Source organism: Coturnix japonica, chromosome 1 (genome assembly GCF_054131305.1).
Source record: "Coturnix japonica strain WE chromosome 1, WE-NBRP24, whole genome shotgun sequence".
NCBI classification, from domain to species: domain Eukaryota; kingdom Metazoa; phylum Chordata; class Aves; order Galliformes; family Phasianidae; genus Coturnix; species Coturnix japonica.
The window spans coordinates 166,743,695-166,762,873 of NC_140663.1; the positions used below are offsets into that span (position 1 = coordinate 166,743,695).

Consider the following 19,179-nt stretch of genomic DNA (forward strand, 5'->3'; position numbering starts at 1 on the left):
ATGCAGAAATCCGCAGTAAGATGAAAGATGGAGAATCACAAATATCTTAAGCACCTTGGAAAAAGGTGGCCTTTTTTCAGGTTGCCAGTATGTCAGCAACACTTTAGCTACTTCTGCAGAGTATTTAGAACTTGGTGATCAAGGGCAGAACAGCAAATAATATAGCCCAGCTATACTAAGTGCAGTGGAAAATTTGATGTAAATGTCTTCACAGTGTATGTTGAGCACACAGTTAGAAAATGAATAAACAAACAAATTAAGAGCAATCTATCTTTTTCACTTATGAAATTTAACCGGTGAAGAATAGATTGAGCACAAGAACTATGTAACCATCCAGTCAATATGTCTTTATCCTGCACCTAGGGGTCTCATGTTTGCATTTAACTCTAACATGACCAACTATTTTAGGAAGGTTCATTGCAAGAATAATGAAGTGAATTCCAGCAACAGAAAGACCCATCTTTTAAAAAACCAACAAATCCTGTTTGCTCAATTCTCCTACGCAAGTATCAGTGACATATCTGTATGTTCATGAAGATCTCAGCACATGGCATTCAGTCTGAAGAAAAAGAATGATACTGCTTTTAAACCCCTTCAAATATAGAGTCTCTATTTGTGAACTATTTCCCATTTGGTTTACAGTGATTTGATGACAGTATTCTACTGAATTTGTAACAACTTGCAAAATAGTTTTCCATAGTACTGAAATCTCATCGGAGCCTCTGACAGTGCAATGGGATCCAAGAGCTCAACAATTCAATTCATGCATACTCATTGAATTCACAGCAAAATAAAATGACAAGTATCTATCTGACTGTTTCTTTTTTACTTAACAACATTAAGTGTTTTGTTTCCCCTCTAATGGCCTTTCTACAAGATAAACAAGTAAAAACATTTCACTGAGGTATCAAATTATAAAATACAGAGAGGACAGATACTTCTAAAAGTGAAAAAGTGATGCATTTGAAGGAAGAAAAAGAATAAAGAATAAAGAATAAAATCAAGGGAGATTATATACATATACTGGGAAAGATTAATCAGTTTGGAAAACAAAACCTTCACCTTTTCATTGTATTTCCTTTTCCTAATAGTTTGCTCAAATAATCTTTAACTTAAATGGGAAAATTATTCATTTGAAAAGCTGCTTAACTGAGTCATTAATGTGTATCCTGGTAAACATGCTTTAAAGTGGTCAGTCCTGAACACTTCACCTTCCCAATCTCCCTCTCAGTTCCACATACCCAACATAAATTAAAAATCAACGAAAATTGTTCATCAAGCAAAAATTTTGCCTTTTATAAGCTTAGATGACAGTAACTATGTAACTCTACCATATGAGCATTTACCATTTTGCCACTTTAGAATAGTTATACAAGTGGAAGTAGTGGGAGACCTACTCTCTGTCTTCTATGCTCCAAAGAACAGGAAAGCCTTATGTGAGGTTCTTCCTGGATTAATAAATTTCCCTGAATCTGAGTCAGAAAATTTTTTCTTTCACCTCCCTAAGTACTCATAAGTGAAAGGGAAACAAGGACAGACACAATCAATGGACAGATCTGTGATGATTCATCTTTCACAATAGTTTTAAAAATCCCCTTGGTGAGGTTAATCCTTAAAACTTCTTTATTTGTGATTGACATCCGTGGAATAAAAATGTAGTGTGATTTACGTGGAACTTACTTAAAAAATCCTTATAAGAGAATACACTGCAAACTTCTTTAACAAAGCTACACCTGAAGAGAAATGTAAATGAATGCAAACTGTATACTCATCAGTATGGAAACAAAGGGAATACAAATAATTCAACAAAGGACAAATCTGATAGGTCTGTTCTATAATATATTGTGGACAAATCTCTGAGGTGATAAACCGGGTTTCTCTTCTTAATACATCACATTTGTTACTACTGTGCGTCCTCTGGTCAATACTATAAGAATTATTTCATTAAACCAAAGTATTGATCTTGATTTCCATTCCAATATATTTTGTTTACAGTTTAGTTTATTGCACCTTGTAACTAATATGGCAGGATGGGGAAAAGGAAAGGTACAGAAGCATTAGAAGCCTATTCTGAAAAAAATAAATAAATAGAGAACAGTTTTGGACAGGTGCAGAGTATTGGCTGAACAACCCATTAAAAACTGTCTAAGTTAGCACATTTCTGCCTTTGCACAATTTCAAATGATTCATATGAAACGCACAGGTTAAAAAAATGAAATAAAAAGATAAACTTCAAAAGGAATGGGAAAAGGCTTATTTTATATAAAAGGAGGCCCAGTGCAAAACATTTCTGCTAGCAAACTTACCAGTCGTCTCCTTTCCTCTTCTACAGCAATCAGGAGCCGTGCAAACTCTTTCAGTGATTGAGCTGAAAAGGAAACCACAAAAGAAAAAGGTCACCACTGTATTTATGACCAGGTAAATCTGTTAACTGGACTGCAGCTGGAGCTATAAGATCAAGTCTTACTCAGCACTTCCCTGCAGTCAGTATTCATTATATGATGCAAAGACTGAAGTGAGCAGCAGGGCAGCAGCAGAGAGGAAAGGAATTGTCAGGTATTTAAAAAAAAAAAAAAAAAAAAAAAAGCCATTTTAAAAGGAATGTGGCAAACAGACTGTTCTGAAAGATGCCAAGACCAGCTTCGAAACAAAGAATTTTACATTCAGCCACAGAATCAGACAGCAAAAAATAGACTGCAAGGAAAAATCTTGAGTTTCTCATATTACAGTGCAGCCACAAAAATTCCAAAGAGTAACGATAAATATTTAGGTGAAAAATTGGAAGTCAAGATTTCAGAAGAATTTTGCTGTAACCATGAAAGAAGCATTGCTCAAAGTTGCTTTCAAATATCAGTCCAAGGACTATGCTGGATGTCAACAGGAACATGATGAAAGCCTTAACTCATAAAACTTGGTGAGAAAATAGAAAATGCTCTTAAGGCCTCATTCTCATGAAACATGCAGCACTAACCTCTCTACAAAACTCCTGTCTGGTTATTTACATTACTTTTCAAGGGAATATGGGCTATTCAGAATTCTGCATCACTGTTCCACAGTCAAAAATGTCAGAAGGGAATCAATATTTTAAAGCAAAGTAGATCCTTTGACCTTCTCCTGAGAGTTTCCCTCAACAAACTTGACATGATCTAAAGAGGGGTGCGGTAATAACAGGGGGGGTTAAAAATCAGAACAAAATTTGTGGAATATTTGAAAGAACAGGCTTGAAAGGAATAAAAAAAACAAACTTCATAGCTTCTGAGAGTTTGCTAAGCAAACTATCGTCCTCTTTACTATTGCACTAAGGTTTAGGTGAGAAGGTGTTGTAGCTCGAGAACTGTAGCACTGCCCCATGTCAGAACAGAGTAGCTCCAGCTGCTCCTGCAGGGACACACTGCTGGGCAGAGCTGAGCCATGAGCAACACCGGGAGCACCTCTGGGAGAGTGGATTGGAGGGAGGGAAACAGTGCTGTGCAACTGCAGTGGGAGAGGGGTGAGAGATGGGGGAGAAGTGACCCTGCAGCCTCCAAGGTCAGCACAGGAGAAGGGCAGGAGGTGCTCCAAGCACTGAGCAGCAAAGTTCCCTGCAGTCCAGGAGAGGCCTACAGAGGAGCAGGCTGTCCCCCTGCAGACCATGGGCACCATGCAGACCACATCTCCGTGTGCAGCCATAAAGGAGCCCACTGTGCAGCAGCGGATGAGGGCTGAAGGAGGCACAGCCCATGGATATCCCCATAGGAGCAGCCTGTGCCAGAGCAACCTGCAGTGGGGCAGGAGGGCTGGGGGAACTGCCACCCATAGGGGACTTGTTTAGTTTATTTTCGATTCTCAATACCATTTTTTTCCATCTTCTTAAGTACTTTAACCAATTTTGCTACTCAAATGACATGGCTCAATCCCTGAAAAACTGGATTAAGTGGATTTTATTGAGGATCTGCTATATTCTCTTACTTCCTAAAATGGAATCAGTATCTAGCTTGCCATAAGCATATTTTGAGCATGCACAAATTGCTACTTAATTGCTGGATCATCCCCAAACTGTTGCTTTATTCCTTTTCTTTTATGACCTTGCAGTGGTCATCTTTGCATTCTTCTTGTTCTCTTTTAACTTTTTACAGGCAAAGAACACTTTACTAATTGTTCCAGTTTCTTCTGCCAAGACCTCACCTAGTTTATTTTTTGTAGCTATAACATTAAACTTGCACATCTTGCCCTCCAGTTCATTATTCGCTGACAAATCCTTCCCCATCATCACTCATGAGCTCTCTGTTCAGCACAAATACACCCAGTGAGTTAGACAGTCATCCCGCTGGGTCTCAAGCCTTTTCCTATTAGACTTTTCCCTCAGATCACAAGTGCCAGAAAATTAATTTTGGCACGTTTTCAGTAAGAGAAGTTCTAGGTCTCCTAGATAAAACTTTTAGCTCAATGTTTGACATCCAGACCTTGGTCTGCTGTCCACCGAGTTAGCTCAGTCACTTACAGTCATCTCATAATATCTCACCTGTCAAAACCAAGTAAAGAAATAGCTAACTGACTGGTGAAGTCAACTGATGAGGAAGTAATAGAGAGCTGAAGATGGTGAGGCACTGGCACAGGCTGCCCAGAGACGCTGTGTATGACCCATATTTGGAGGCGTTCAAGGCCAGGTGGGATGAGGCCTTGGGCAGTCTGAGCTGGTAGGAAGTGTCTATGCCCACGGCAGTGGGTTGGAACAGAATGGGCTCCAAGGTCATCCAAACCATTCTGTGATCCTTTGATTGTGTGACATTTGTTGACTATCAGGTAAAGTATCTACTTTCCCATTGCCAGTCGAAAACAGGACAGAGCCAGCTCCTCCTTTACACCTGTGGCAGAGTGACTCTTTACCCACCACAAGAAAAAAAAAAAAGAAAAAAGAAGAAAATAATAAAGAAACTAAATAAAACGTGCTGAGTTTTGCTACCTACTCAGGGAATTAGGATGCACAGAAGAAAATAAAAACTGAATTTCTAGTAAAGTCAGCAAGATAAATTGTTTCCAGATCATTTCAGTGAAATAATTGCTCATTTTTAACCGCAAGATGATGTGTTCCTGCAGTCACATGTTATAAATCCATCCCTCTCTCCTTTTTTGTGTTTTATCATAGAGTCAGTTACAATGACAGAAATTATTTCAAAGAAAAACTATCATTCCCAGCATCAGATCTTTGTGAAGACGCCAGACCCAAAACCTACTGAAATAACAGTTTTCCCTACCCACATCAAACTTCATGGTACTCTTCACTTAAGCTTCTGATCACAGCACTAAAATCATCTTTATTACAACAGAATCTCCTGAAATTTTCCTTCAGCATCATCTGTAGTGAGAAAGTTAACATTTTACAGCTTTTACTGGCCAAGAACAAACACTGCCAGATCCCAGCGCCATAATAAATGACTAGGTCTTCATGTAAATCACATGGAAAAGGTTAGGAACAGACAAGAAAAAAAGTAATATAGGTGAGAGGAAATAAAATATGCTCTCTGGTAAGAAAATATTCAGTGTTCACAGTGCAAAAAGGTAGTAAATAATGAGTAGTATGAACAAGAAACTGAGCAGAAAGATGGCAAGAAAGAAATAAAATAAAACCGGTAAGAGAAGGTTTTAAGGCAGCTTTCTTATTTTGTGGCTTAACCGGAGGCTTTTATCTTCTAAGTCAAAACTTTTGCAAAGGATGTAAATAAAAGCAGGTCAGTCAGAGGAAAAAAAAAAGAATGAAAAAAAAAATAAAAAATGTTGTTAAGTGTACAAATCTATATTAGTATGATACACATCAAGCAAAATCTTCAGTTACTAACATAACCCCTATACAATGCCTCGGGTAAAGACTGAGAAGCTGCTGATATCCTCCTATCCCCAGTGCCTTATTTTTGGGGTAGATTATTAGGGCCAAAGTTTTATTAGGAACACAGAACCCACACCCTACTGCAGCACAAAAGCAAGGTACGTCTCTGATCCTAGAAATACAGTTGTTGCTCAGGTATCTTCACATCAGTACTGACTACACTGCCCAGCACACAAACACATTTTGTTTTCTCTGAGCATCTCTTTCCAGCACAGGAGGCACGCGGGGGAAAACAACAAGCACAATGTGTAATTCAGAGAGTACTGAAGGATGCAATGCCTGTACACAGATGGAGCTCAGCAACAGGGATGTCTCTGGTGGCTTCAGTGGTTCTTCTGTCCTTGCTACTGCACTGCATTAAGCATCACGTGTCAAAAAAAATTTGCCACCACTAGCTACCCTACAATACTAATCAGTATTGCAGTAATTCTGAATCTTTTATAACAGTACACCCTTCTTTCCATAGGATGTATGAGCCTGATATCATTATAAGCAGAATATGTCCCCAGAGAACTTCATATGTGCTTGAGGCAGCAGGTGGTCCCCTGCCCCTTTTTCCTTCTTTCTTCCTTCTTTGTTGTACAAACCTCCTTTGGTTGCATGTATGTGAGAATTCTGTCTCATTTTGGGACTATACTGGACAACAGAAGGATGAAAAACACAGCCCTCAGTAAAGAGCTCAGCAGTTTTGTTCCACAGCAAACATGGGACTCACAAATGTTCCTACAATAATAATTCAAGATACACTGTGTAATTAAAAAATAGAAGATTTCAAAATCAGAAGCATGTGTGTTAAACGTGGCCTATCTCTGTCTGTCACAAAGTCCACGAGTCCCACCCAAAACGTCACAACCCTTTCTTATAACTGCAACATGCCGTTTTTAACCAGAATATGCTCAGAGGAATTAAAGTGAACTTTGTAAATACCAAAGGGTGTGGGAGGGAGGAAGAATCAAATTACATTACAAGTGGAAATGTCATGGGAATATGCTGTTAAGAAATAAATGCTGAAAACATAATGATCATGTGGAATACAATATGTAAATTAACATATTATTATTATTATTATTATATTTTATAATAAGGTATTTCAATTATTTTCACAAAACAATTATTACTGATAGGCTGCTTTAGGTAATGCAAAGTGCTGCCTCAATCAACTTAGTAACATGGTATTCCCTGCAAATTATTAGCTCACATAATCCAAATAGCTGTACAATCTGCTTCTTATTTAATGGTAATTCAAAGGATTTGTAAGACACACTTGGTATTGTGATGGAAATGATTTCTGTGCAAAGCCAACTTCCAACACATAAAAACAACTGTGTATTTACCCTGCTCTACACTCATGGTTTCATTCATCACGATTAAAACAGCTCACCAGTTGTTCTCTCTGGAGTGTTCTCAACCTAGCAGGAATTTGTTGCAAAAAAATTCCTTGTTCAGGAAAAGCAGCTCCTACTATTTTATTTTTAAAGTCTTTTAATTTGTTTGCTTCGTTGTGAATAGAATCTACTGCTTAAAGCATGATGGCAAAGATCAGCAATGTTTTCTTCTCCCAAATTGAGCATGTCTTGTATTTTTTTTTCATCCTGAACATTTCAAACACACCATACAACTCTTCTTTGTGGACAGTTTACCTTATAGTTATTATACAGGCCGTTTTGAATTATGAGTAGGCAATATTCAAATACTCTAAACAACAGACTAAACTAGATTTTATAGTATTTCAAGCATCTATTGCCATTATTTTTTTTAGGTATGTGAACACTGGAGCACAAGCACCAACTAATGCCTCCAGGGGAGTTTTTCCCATATTACATAATAACATATTACCACATCAGAAATCAAAACGGACATCGGACCTACATGGAAATTTCCTAAGGATTAACACTAACGACTTTAGTCACAAATCACAACAAACATAAGTGTAGGTGGGAGGGCTGGGAGATAAAACTTCCTTTTCCACTTGAAATGCAACTAAATGTATTCTTCAACAGTTCATTTCACAGAGGTATTTCCAGAGTTTTTAATGACAAGTCTTATTTGCACACATACAATTTCCGTGTTTCTTTCTGTGGCTTTAAGCCATACTGAAAGAGTGTGTGGGGATGGAGTATAAGTCCATATGGAGATGTAGGATAAGGGGAGCAACAGACGGTTTCCTGAGGAGATGCAAAAAAGCCAAAAATCACATATTTCAGATTAACACTGAGAAAGCCATCACAAGTACCTGGAATAAAGACACAATAATTTGCTTTCTTGGTATTTTATACACAACAGGAACCGGGGCTGTCATTAAAACCAGATGGGATATGCAGCATCTCTCTGAAGGTAACTAAATATGTGTCTCAAAATAGCAGCACTATGGCAAATCCAAATGAGAAACGTCCTGAAATACAGTCCCAAAAGCCCAAAATTCACTTCAGTTTTCAATATGTTGATTATGAATTTAAATAGATCTCAATCTTACAGGCCTGAGATTTCCTTTATCACCTTCACAACCTGGACTGATTGGTTCAGAATTCTTTTTCACCTTTTTTCTTTTTTTCCAACTGCATAAAGCCCATAAAACATTGAAAGAGTACAGTTACCTACAGCTTTAAATGGAATTACAAATGCAGTTTAGCCTAAAGGGAACATGCTGCAGGATCAGCACCTCAGTATGCAAACTCACTGAATCGTTTGTGCAATGACTGATACTATTTCTTCTGTCACTTCTGTACCCCAGGTCTACACCTCCCTCACTTGCGAAGTAGCAATGGAGAAACTTCAGTTCAGAACTGTACCATTAATAGTATTTACTGGGAAAACAGATGAGAAGATAAAGGAAGGGGATGGGAGGGCAAGGCAAAGGGATTTGAAATTGTTGCTTTTCTTACCAATGTTATTGTTTTCTGGGTTTCATTTCCCAGATATTCAAGGCAACAGAATAACTACTTTCTTTCCGCTTAAGGTAATATTGTTTATGTATTTATGCTAATTTCGGTTTGTAAGCTAATACCATGTCCAATAAGCTTTAGCTCTGAGCAGAGAATCGGTGTCAAAAGTTATATCAGAAATTTCCAGTGAGAAAGGGACAGGATAAAAATAAAAGGAAAGCTGAACAGCAAAGTAACATCTCATCTCTTCACAGAGCTTCAGTACTGTTTAGGTTTGGAAAAGCAATATTGGAATAGTTTCCTTATCTACCATTCAGTCTCTCATACTGCCCTAATTTGGGTATCAGATCTTAAGGATCTGTAACAAGGACCTTCAGTTCTCATTCCATCCTTCAGCCTGTGTTTACATTTACCACAGTCCCCAAATGAATAGAACCAATGCTATCTGCATCGTCCTATAACACAAAGAAATGCACTTCTCATAGTCAAAGATATGAGCTTAAGCAAAGGTTCCAATGTACAGGTTTTAAAACAACATGGAAATATTGACTGACACTCTCAAGCTGATAGCAAATTCTAGCAGTAAGAGGTTTAAATTCACAGCCCCAGGAACTACAAATTGCTTTGAAGAATTCCGTGGTGGGAACAAGCACAAAAGTATGGGGAACACAACCTGCTCTGTACTCATCAACAGAACCAAGATCTATGCAGAATGGACAGTGTGAGGCAACTTCAGACTCAATAAATGAACATCCTCACACTCCACTTAGCATTTAATATGATAAGCAAACTTGTAAGAGTTTAACCCAAAGGTTTTTTTAATCAATTAATATCATTCCTTTTAATCATTTGGATTCTGAAGCACCTGATCCAGACCTGGCATTTTTCACTGTGATCAACAAGTGATCAAAAAGATTCCACCCCATTTCAAGAATGGCTTATTGTGACTAATACAGAAATACCTGTAAGAAAAATAAATAGCAGCAATTGCTCTCAGAGTTCAACTTTTCCAGAGAGCACAACTTTATAAGTGGTGATCTTTTTTCCTGTGGCCATTCCCATTCAGAATTCTGGGGAAAGTTATTTTGCCAATTTTTTCTTGAAAATAAGAGTGCTACCTTTCAGAACAGACCTGAGTTTACCAAGTAAGACCATTATATAGCAGAAAATAAAGTATAGAAGGAGACACACAGAAGGATGAATTATGCCTCATTTAAACTTCTGCAAAAAACAATTACAAAAATCAGGAAGCCAGAAAACCACAGAATGAAGACTTACGCCTGAGTTATACTTCATGGACTACATGCTGTTCTTACAAGTAGACACCTCTTTCCCTACACACTAGTGAGCACAGAACCTAACCAGTGCACAGCTACATAAATCTGTGCAATTAAAAGTAAACAAACAAACAAATATATATATATATATATATATATATATATATATATATAAAAGATTTTCTCTACTTCATTCAAGTTAAAGGATTGTATTCACAGGTAGAAGTGCTGTTATTTTTTGTGTCAGAATTTGAAGCACATGAGCTTCCTGCAACACTCAGACTGAGGTGCTCCACATTCCCCATAAAGACAAAAACAGAAATTAAACTTTCAAATATTTACTAATGTTCCCACTGTGTGACCTCCATGGGTTTATGGCATTCAAACCCCATAACTTTTTAAGAGAATGTTCCCCATGAAGACGTTTAAAAGACTTTCAGCTGCCGGCTGGCTGCCAGGTCAAACACTTATCTGAACATTCTTCTGTGTTTCATCACTCTAGAAAGCCAAAAAACCCAGCAAAGACAGCCAACAAGTGCACATGGAAGCTCCTGACTGAGCATGATGGACGTGTACATCTATATCAAACCAAATCAAGGAATGAATCGAGACTTGAACCTCATAGAAGTCCAGAACTCTGCAAGATGGATTTGCAAGCACAATATAACATGTGCAAACTATACTAGGCAACTGGAATTTTAACTCAAAGAGTATCTTCATCTTGCAAAAATTAATAAATATATATATAAAGGAATTTAATGATTTATTTTTTTCTAAACATACATAAAACATAAAATGTAGGGACTCTGTTTTTACTGCAACCAACCTCTGATAGTGTTACATGTCTAAAGCCAGCTATAAATTCCATACTTGAAATTTCTTTTGCTATAAAAGGTGGCTACCGTGTCACAAATATTTAAACAAAAAAGTTCAAGTTTTTGATAAAACTTCAAACAAAACTTCCAGCAAAGACATTCACACTTTCCACTCTACTTCATTTCAACAGTCAACAAAAAAGCCCACAGATGTTTATTTACCAGATAAGTACATACATGAGAAAGTCAGGTTAACTAGAACTTCTATGTCTGCACTTGTCAAACACAATGCTTAGAGGGAGAATCTGAAGACATGCAATGTTACACAATTTAAATCAATCCAATTATTTGACTTACATCAGTAAACTGACACGTCCCGCTATTCTAACCCTTAAAAAGCAAAAACAAGAAGAAAACTCTAAATGGATCAATAGAAGTCAAAACACTTCGTACTGCCCTGACAGACTGGTAGTGCTTATAATGACAGTCAATGCCACGCTACGAGGGAAGGGAAGGGCAGGAAATTGATTATTCAAATACTACTACCACACTTCTAACACTTTATTTAAACAGCAGCTGTAATATTTCTACTCCATATTAATGTTCTATGAAAGTAGCAAATATTTCAAAAGTAAGCAATTCAATTTGAAGATTTATCTGTTTTCTGAAGTGTGAATTAATCCTAAAGAATCCGTAGCTCAGCCTTACACTTGACAGACTGGCCTCTGTGTTCCAGCTATTACATTTTTGCTTTCACTGCATGTAGACAGCTTTTGTCCCCAGAATGGAATTCTCTTTGGTGAAGCTTAGTATACAAACGCAAGCAAAACACTTCCTATGGTCTGTAAGTTTGTAGACCAAGAGGGCTGGACAGAGAATAAAAGAGAATTAAAGAACAGTAATGTGTTGGTTCACCCCCAACAAAGCAGTAGAGTTGGCACCTACAATCCTGGTAGGGCTTTGGTATCGTATAGCGAAGGTTAGCTTACAGCATCTCTCCCAAAGTGTGATGTTATGAAGTGGCAACAAAAACATTACACATCATCTAAGCAATTTGTTCAGTTTTTTTAGGAACATGGGACTGAATGCATAATCCCACTTATCACCTGTTCACACAGTAAAGAATCAAAATCGTTTCACACACTGATTATCACTGTTCTCATTTTCTCCCTTCCTTCTACATTGGAGGAAGTAAAGGTTTCCTGGCACCATCCACCAACTTAACAAGGTACTGACAGACTTTGGCTATAAACAGCAAACCTTTTTTCATCATTTTCTCAGAATTAAGAGGTAACTGCTTTAGATAAGTGGTCATAAGCATGATTGCATCTCTGTGCAATCATTAATGCAATTGTTTAATGAGCAGTTTCATTTAGGTAACAGGTTCATTAAGGTTACAGGTTCACAAGCTGAGGTTTTGGAGTCTAAATTGGCCCCACTGAAAATAATCATAAAATCATGAAGATTGAAAAAGACCGTGCCCATTAACCACGTCAAGTAGAAGTCCATCCTGCCTGAATTAATCTTTAACTTTGACTAACTTAGCCACTAACCTTTCACCTGAGCAGATCAGACTTTTCCAGAGCTGACTAATACCCAGGATGTGCTACAAGAAGCATAAGTTTAAAACCACAGAATATTTAGGAATATAGAAGACCAAAAGGTAGGCTCTGGTTAAACTGGCAATTCCTTCAATCTCCTCCTGCTTTACTTTGTGCACCCCTCTGCAAGTTCTCAATATACAGAATCATGATAGAAATTGACTACAAATATAAATCCATAATTTTAGGAATAAAATTGTTAGCTTTTTTCTCAAGTTTTTCGAACATCTTAATAACATGGAAATTTGGAAAAACACCATGGAGCAACATAGAACATATTAAACTACAGCAGTTATATTCAATCCTAGCATTCCATAAACAAGAGAATTAAAAATAATTATTATATGTCTGTCTTGCTAGACCATTGATTCTTCAGACACACATCCATGCTTCAAGTGAGGGGGAAAAAATATGGTATTTCTATCTTTCCAGATATACAAAATTTATCTGCATGTGGTTCCATGCAGATGCTGAATTAATTAAGGGGAAGTAACAAGAAAAGCAATACATTTGGAATGCAGCTGAGAAAATCATTAACACTTCTCTTTTTTTTTCCTGATTTGTAAAATCTAGTGCATTTGAACTATGCAAATTATCAACAAAAACTGAAACTAATGTTAGGTTTGACATAATTGCTTTGTTGAATTTCTAGTCTTGAAATTTCACATTCTGCTAAGGATTCTTATTTCAGGAAGTAAAACTCCATCTTGCTTGTTCAAGCCTGAAGGTGAGTATCTTGCGGCCTGGGTGAAGAAACCACTACTACTTCTTTGAAAACAAGTGCCTGTTGTTTAAAAACAAGACACACTAACTCAACGATTCTCAACTGTTACACCTTTTTACTGGAAGTAGAAGGTTTGTATAGGTTATTATGAGCAGCAACAGCACATAGCAGTTCTTTTCAAACCATCTACGTAATGGAATTCTCCAACCCTCAGAGTCACCATCTCCTCAGAATTGCTAATACTCACTACAGGATAATTCTACTGGGATGCCCAAGTCTACAAATAATTGCAGAGCTGGACAGAAGACAGAAGTGTGATAGAAGACGGAAGTGTGGTGAAGTCATGGAATGAGGATGATAAACTAGAAAGCATTTGCAGGAGAACCTAAGTTTATCCTCATAACTACAGACAAAACATGCCTCATCTTAGTTAGCAAGCGGCACACACTTTTTTACTTGTCTAGTCAGTTATTCCGGTTTAATGTCCCATTTAAACTATCCAGCAGAACTCACCAGGACTACCAAACTATTTCTATTCATGCCAGCCTCAATTCCTGTAAACAGCATCAACTCAATGGCAAAGCACAGTCTGATACACCGCAGTTTGCAATCCAATACACTAAAAAATGTTAGATTTTCTTAGCACATTAGGATGTAAACTGCAATGGCGCAGGAGATCCCACACTTCAAATTCAGCTCCTCCTGCCATAAAAGAAAGGTAGGACAGATAGGAAGGGTGTTATCAGTCACCTCACTCTAAAATTTCTCATTTGAATAAACATCTTAGGAGAAAATGAAGCAACCCTCTGATATGTATTTTGGAAAAGAAAAACAAGGTAGGTGTTGTTGAACTTATTTTACCTTTTTCTCCTGCAGAAATAAAGGTCAACATTACTTTCTTTACTGCTCTGCCTGATACATCTGACCTTTCAGAAACAAGGACAAGAACTGTGTGTGAGATCCACAGAAAGCCAAGCTTCTCTTTCTGGTGCAGTTGTTGTTTTGAATCCCCAATGGGATCCTAGCCCTAGCCTAAGATCATTCCTTGGAGTCAACAAGCAAAAGTGTTGTGAAATCAGGTGGCACTTGTTTAAATATGCATCAGGGATTTTAAAAAGGATAATAATAATGGTAGAAACAGATTTTAAACAAATACTTCAGGTCCACTTCATTCACTTTTCACTTTATTTTGCTGAGTACCTCCCATAATTAGTTACTGTTTAACATCTGTAGATAAAAATAGTCCATCAGAAGTAGTAAGGAAATTCTGCCCTCGGATTCACATCTTGCAAGAAGTTGCTTTTAAAGATCACTTAAAAAGTTAATCTCAAAAGTCATCCTTTCAACCAGAGGGGAGAAAAAACAAGGCTGTCAAAACTTGGCAGGAAATCATGGAAAAACAGCACACATTCACTCTATGCAAACACACTGAGTCGCAAATAGTTATCTATGCTAATTTAGGACTCAACCCCTTTCCACACCCATCTAAAAAACATCCCTGGTAAACATGCAAGTCTCTAATGCTCCACAAGGTCAACAAATTCAAGCAGTAAGAACAGTATTGAGATGATACCTATGGTAATGAAATCCACCCTCAAAAACTCCACCTTCAAGGTGATGGCAAAATCTACCTATTCCTTGGTGTGCGTAAGGCAGCAGCATAAGAGAGCCACTGGAATTCATTCTGGAATTATTTGATGTTAGGCAACGTCACTCAGAAGCATACTTAGAAAGGTCAATTCACTGAAATGCGGTAAGACTGTCAAATATAAAAAGAACTTTCCTGAACTTCCAAGTTAACCTCCAGCAACTAAGATGATGATTGTCAAAGTGATTCACACAGCAGATGACTTCATGGAGTTTAAAAATTAATTCTGAATCAGACAAACTAATTTAAAAGGCCACATACATCAGAAATACAGTGGCTTAAAAGTGTGACTGTCTGGAAACTCTTCAGTCAGCTTTCTCAAGGCCCTGATGAGCTCTAAGCAGTTCTGAAAGACAGCACATCATAATGAAAAGATTGCAATGTCCATAGATTGGTTTGTCAGAGTTTGCTTTCACACACTTTAGGTGGGCCTAAAGGTCCTATGAATTCTTCTTTTTTTTCTGTTTTAACTGGATGCACACTTTGCACCATTAAAAATGTTTGTCATGCCGTTTGTCATGTCTAAATGCCAATAACCTTTTACAGTGCTTTAAGAAATGGGAGGAGGGAAAACATTCTGACCTTTTATTATTATTATTTTTTCTTTCTCTAGACACTGATTCCTGAACGTGGATCAATTTGCTGTTTCAAATGATTGGATGTTTGTCTGCTGACAAGCTCTGTATTGAATGCCCAGTAAAGGCAAAATGAAGACCGAGCTTCTGGCATGTTTGCTGAACTCAAAACAAGAGAGCTTTCAGACCAGAGCAGTGAAGCTTAACAAATACCTGCTGCTAAAGGTTTCCTACTTTCATGTTGTTTTTAGTATATTTTAAAAGTTTTTCCTCCCCAGTACGTTTTAGCTCACACAAGGAAAGACAGCAAATTTCAGAATTTCTGTTCCTTGTTCCTTAATTAAAAATAACAATTTTACAGACAATCATCATCCTACCTTAAGGATAGGATCAGCTGTTGGCATCAGCTAAGACAGTATCAGCAGAGCAGCTGATGAAAATACCTGAGACATTTTTCATAATATAAACCTGTGAAAATATATTTGTCTTTCGGTAAACACATATACATATATCAGAATCACTAGCAACAAAGCACAAATGCCTTTCAGTGCTTTTTCCTAGATAGTACATGCTAACATAAAACAGATATTCAAGTAAAATGGCATCCAATGTCATGGTTTAGGTTTGGCTTTACCCTGAAGAGTGACTGGAAGGCCTAAACATACAAAAGAAACACAATTTATTTATTTGTTTTGGCTTCAACTCCAAAGAGCACAGTCTGACACTGCTAATTTTTACTCCTACTAATTTATTATAAATCTCAATACAAAACAGCTAAGAACTTGCTAGAGAAACAAGACAGAACAATGACAGAAATCTATTCAATTCTTAACTATTTTTGTCTGTATCAGCTACAATCCAGATAGCAAGCAGAAGAGATGATAAGAACAGGGAGATTCTTGCAGAAGAAATTAAGTGACATAATCTGGATACCATTAGGAAAGGAAGAGCTGGGTGAAGCTTCTTGCATTATTTATGTCTTCACAGTGTAAAATAAAATAAATAAATAAAGACACTTGTTCATTAAAAACTTAGTTTTTGCACTTATATGTGTGAGTCTAGCTTACCTAAAAGTATAGAAACTTGTAAATAAAACACAAGGGAGCTTCTGTGCAAAACTCTCATTGTATTCTCTAATTGCATATTAGGCAGAAACTCTGTACACTGCAATACATCTTTATGAGGCAAGACTTGATACTACCATTCATTATTTAATACTGAGGAATGCAAAGTCAGTAAGATGAAAAACTCTCCTGTGTCAGATTGAGCTGTATCAAGTGTTCTTTATAGTGTTAAGGGATAATGATTTCAGTGCTAAGACGCCTCTTTCTGTGCAAATTTCAGTCACACAAAAAATGAGTGCTTGGCTGAATCACACATCATGGAAGCTAATATTCATGTTCCATTAATCAGTAATATAACCTTTGTAACACTGTGGATCGCATGCTGCCATGTACATTTCAAAATAGGGGAAGAAATAACACTGATAATAGTTGCTAGCAATTTTTTTTTTTAATTACAAACTGCATTTGGCAGCAGATCTCTGAAAATTTGAGTAAACTCTTCATAGCATAAATTCTTCATGTTCAAAGTTTAAAAAGCAAAAAAATCAAGTTGTATTTGATTTGAGGAAGAAGCCAGCCTGCTAACTGAAGGAAATTAGAAGAACAGCTTAAAAGATGAGCATTCCTATTCTAGCTTGGGCGTGGTAGATTAATGAGTAGATTAATATTGGTAACTTGCAACAAGGTAGAAACAGTACATTAGATGTTTTATGCATCTACAAACACATTTTTGTCAAAGACGAGCTTTACTTCTATCAAATAATTAAACATTTGTAAATAACTATTAAGAAATCATAACAATTAGAAACCAAAGATGAAAATTAAAAGGGGGAAAAAAAAAATAGTACAGCTGGATGAAATACTAAATGGATGAAAAATGAATATGACAAATGCTATCACAGTTCTGCTCATACTGAGTACTATTAGCTATGCACCTCGGACCTTCAACTCTGGTTTCACTTAAGAAGAAGTTCACAGAGCCATCAACTCAGTTCCAATATTTGCTACAGGTTTTTAAAAAAATCCCCCATGCTTCCTTCTTGAAAAAAAGTAGGAAAAACAAGGGACATTTTGTCAGGAGAAGCTTTATTCAGGAGGTAATATTAGCATGCATTTCTAACACAGTGCTTGAAACAGAAATGTGTTTTAAAATCTTTAGATGGTATTTCTCTACAAAACTTGTGAAGTTTGAGTAGCACTGGAAACTGAATTAAACTTCTCAGCAGCATTCACAGTCATTGATTTTCTTAAAGAAGGTGAAGGCAGAAGGAGTCAGAGAGAGCAGGATTCTTCAATACAAAGCTGTCTTTGACAATAAAAAAAACCCATCGAGCTCATTGGGACATGTTAAAGATATGAACAAATTCTAGGCCACTGCTCTAGGGAGATCAAAAATTGAGAGTTACGCTATAAAAGCACAGAGTATCAGACATGTTCTGTTAGGCTTGTATTTGATTCCTGTCAGTTTACCTTTTACTCTTATAAGCTTCTTTGATGAACACAACAATCCATCAGCCAATGCTTGCCTTAGAAGCTAGAAATCCCTTCTTTGAAGATCCAAGTGAAATAAATCAGCTGTCAAGCTTCATGAACTCTTTTTTTCTTTTTCTTTTCTTTTTTTTTCTTTTTTTTTTTTAAACAGTTTTAAATGCCTGTTTAATGTCTAAACAATAAAATGTCTTTTCTTCATTTAGGCTAAAAACAAAAGTCTTCCTTGTCATCAGTCACCTCATTTTAAATGCAAAATGTATTTCTTTAAAAAAATAAAATCTAAGATATACAGCTGAGATACTGTAGATTTAGTTTAAACACATAAAATATGTACAAGCTAACTTTAGAAGCCAAGAAATAATTCAAAGAATGCCAAAAAAAAAGTTCATACATATGAGTCTTTTCAGTATCTGTGTATTTAACAAGTCAGAAAAAAGAGAAATCAGAAGTCAAAGTACTGTATTGAGTTAATTAAAATACAGTGCTTCATGGCCCTAGACAAAAATGTCCTTCTACTTTTTTTTCCCGAATGTTTTAAAAATCAACAGAGGAATAAAATTCACACACTAAATTACTAAATTCTAAATCTAAATTGTACCCTATCAATTTCCGAATGTGTATGCAGTATTACGTACCACTGTTTTAGAAATCAGAGTAAATATTTAATGTAAACATAAAACAATTTTTAATTTTCAAATTTAAGCTCATCAGAAAGTGAGCAAATATGGTTTTGTTTCCCCTCAACATTATGTAGACTCTTTTTTTTTTTTTTAATTTAAAAATCCTATGTTCCCTATTATACTGCCAAATTACTTATTTTTAAAAGCAGTTCTTTAACAACCAGCTCCCAACAAAACAAACCAACTTGTTTTAAGAGAGCCGTGGGAGGAACAAGGTACCCAACACTCACAATATGGAACAGGGGCATTTTGAAGATGGATCGGTATCTAGGCTTCTCACCAATGGAAGTTGGAGCACTCCAGCTACCCAAAAGCATTGCAGTAACTACAGCAATGCCCTGGAACAAAGAGCAGTGGGATTTCTGAATGCCAGACTCAGGACTAGTTCTTCTGTCTGCTGAAGAATTATTTTGAAGATATTAAAGAGACTTACTTTCGAGACAAGCTGAGCTGTTCAGTTCTGTGAGTGCCGAAGTTCTGGGTGTGCAGAGACAGACCATTAAGCAGCTAGTAAATTTTACTGGCAAAAACTCAGACAACTATATACTTAGGAATGCAC

General features: G+C 36.7%; 1 protein-coding gene and 1 long non-coding RNA gene across 4 annotated transcripts in view; one reads left to right on the top strand and one right to left on the bottom strand.

The window, feature by feature from the left end:
* Positions 1–19,179, bottom strand: part of ARHGAP42 (Rho GTPase activating protein 42) — a 144,603-nt gene that overhangs the window by 91,263 nt on the left and 34,161 nt on the right. For all 3 annotated transcript variants that reach the window (XM_085508805.1, XM_015852280.3, XM_085508800.1), the window contains one exon: positions 2,307–2,368. In XM_085508805.1, coding sequence (XP_085364931.1) covers positions 2,307–2,368 — 62 coding nt within the window. The remainder of the gene's footprint in view (positions 1–2,306; positions 2,369–19,179) is intronic.
* On the top strand, positions 12,409–16,415 carry LOC107308411 (uncharacterized). Its single transcript, XR_014931778.1, has 3 exons — positions 12,409–12,500; positions 13,130–13,165; positions 15,424–16,415. It is a non-coding gene; the product is annotated as an uncharacterized LOC107308411 (long non-coding RNA).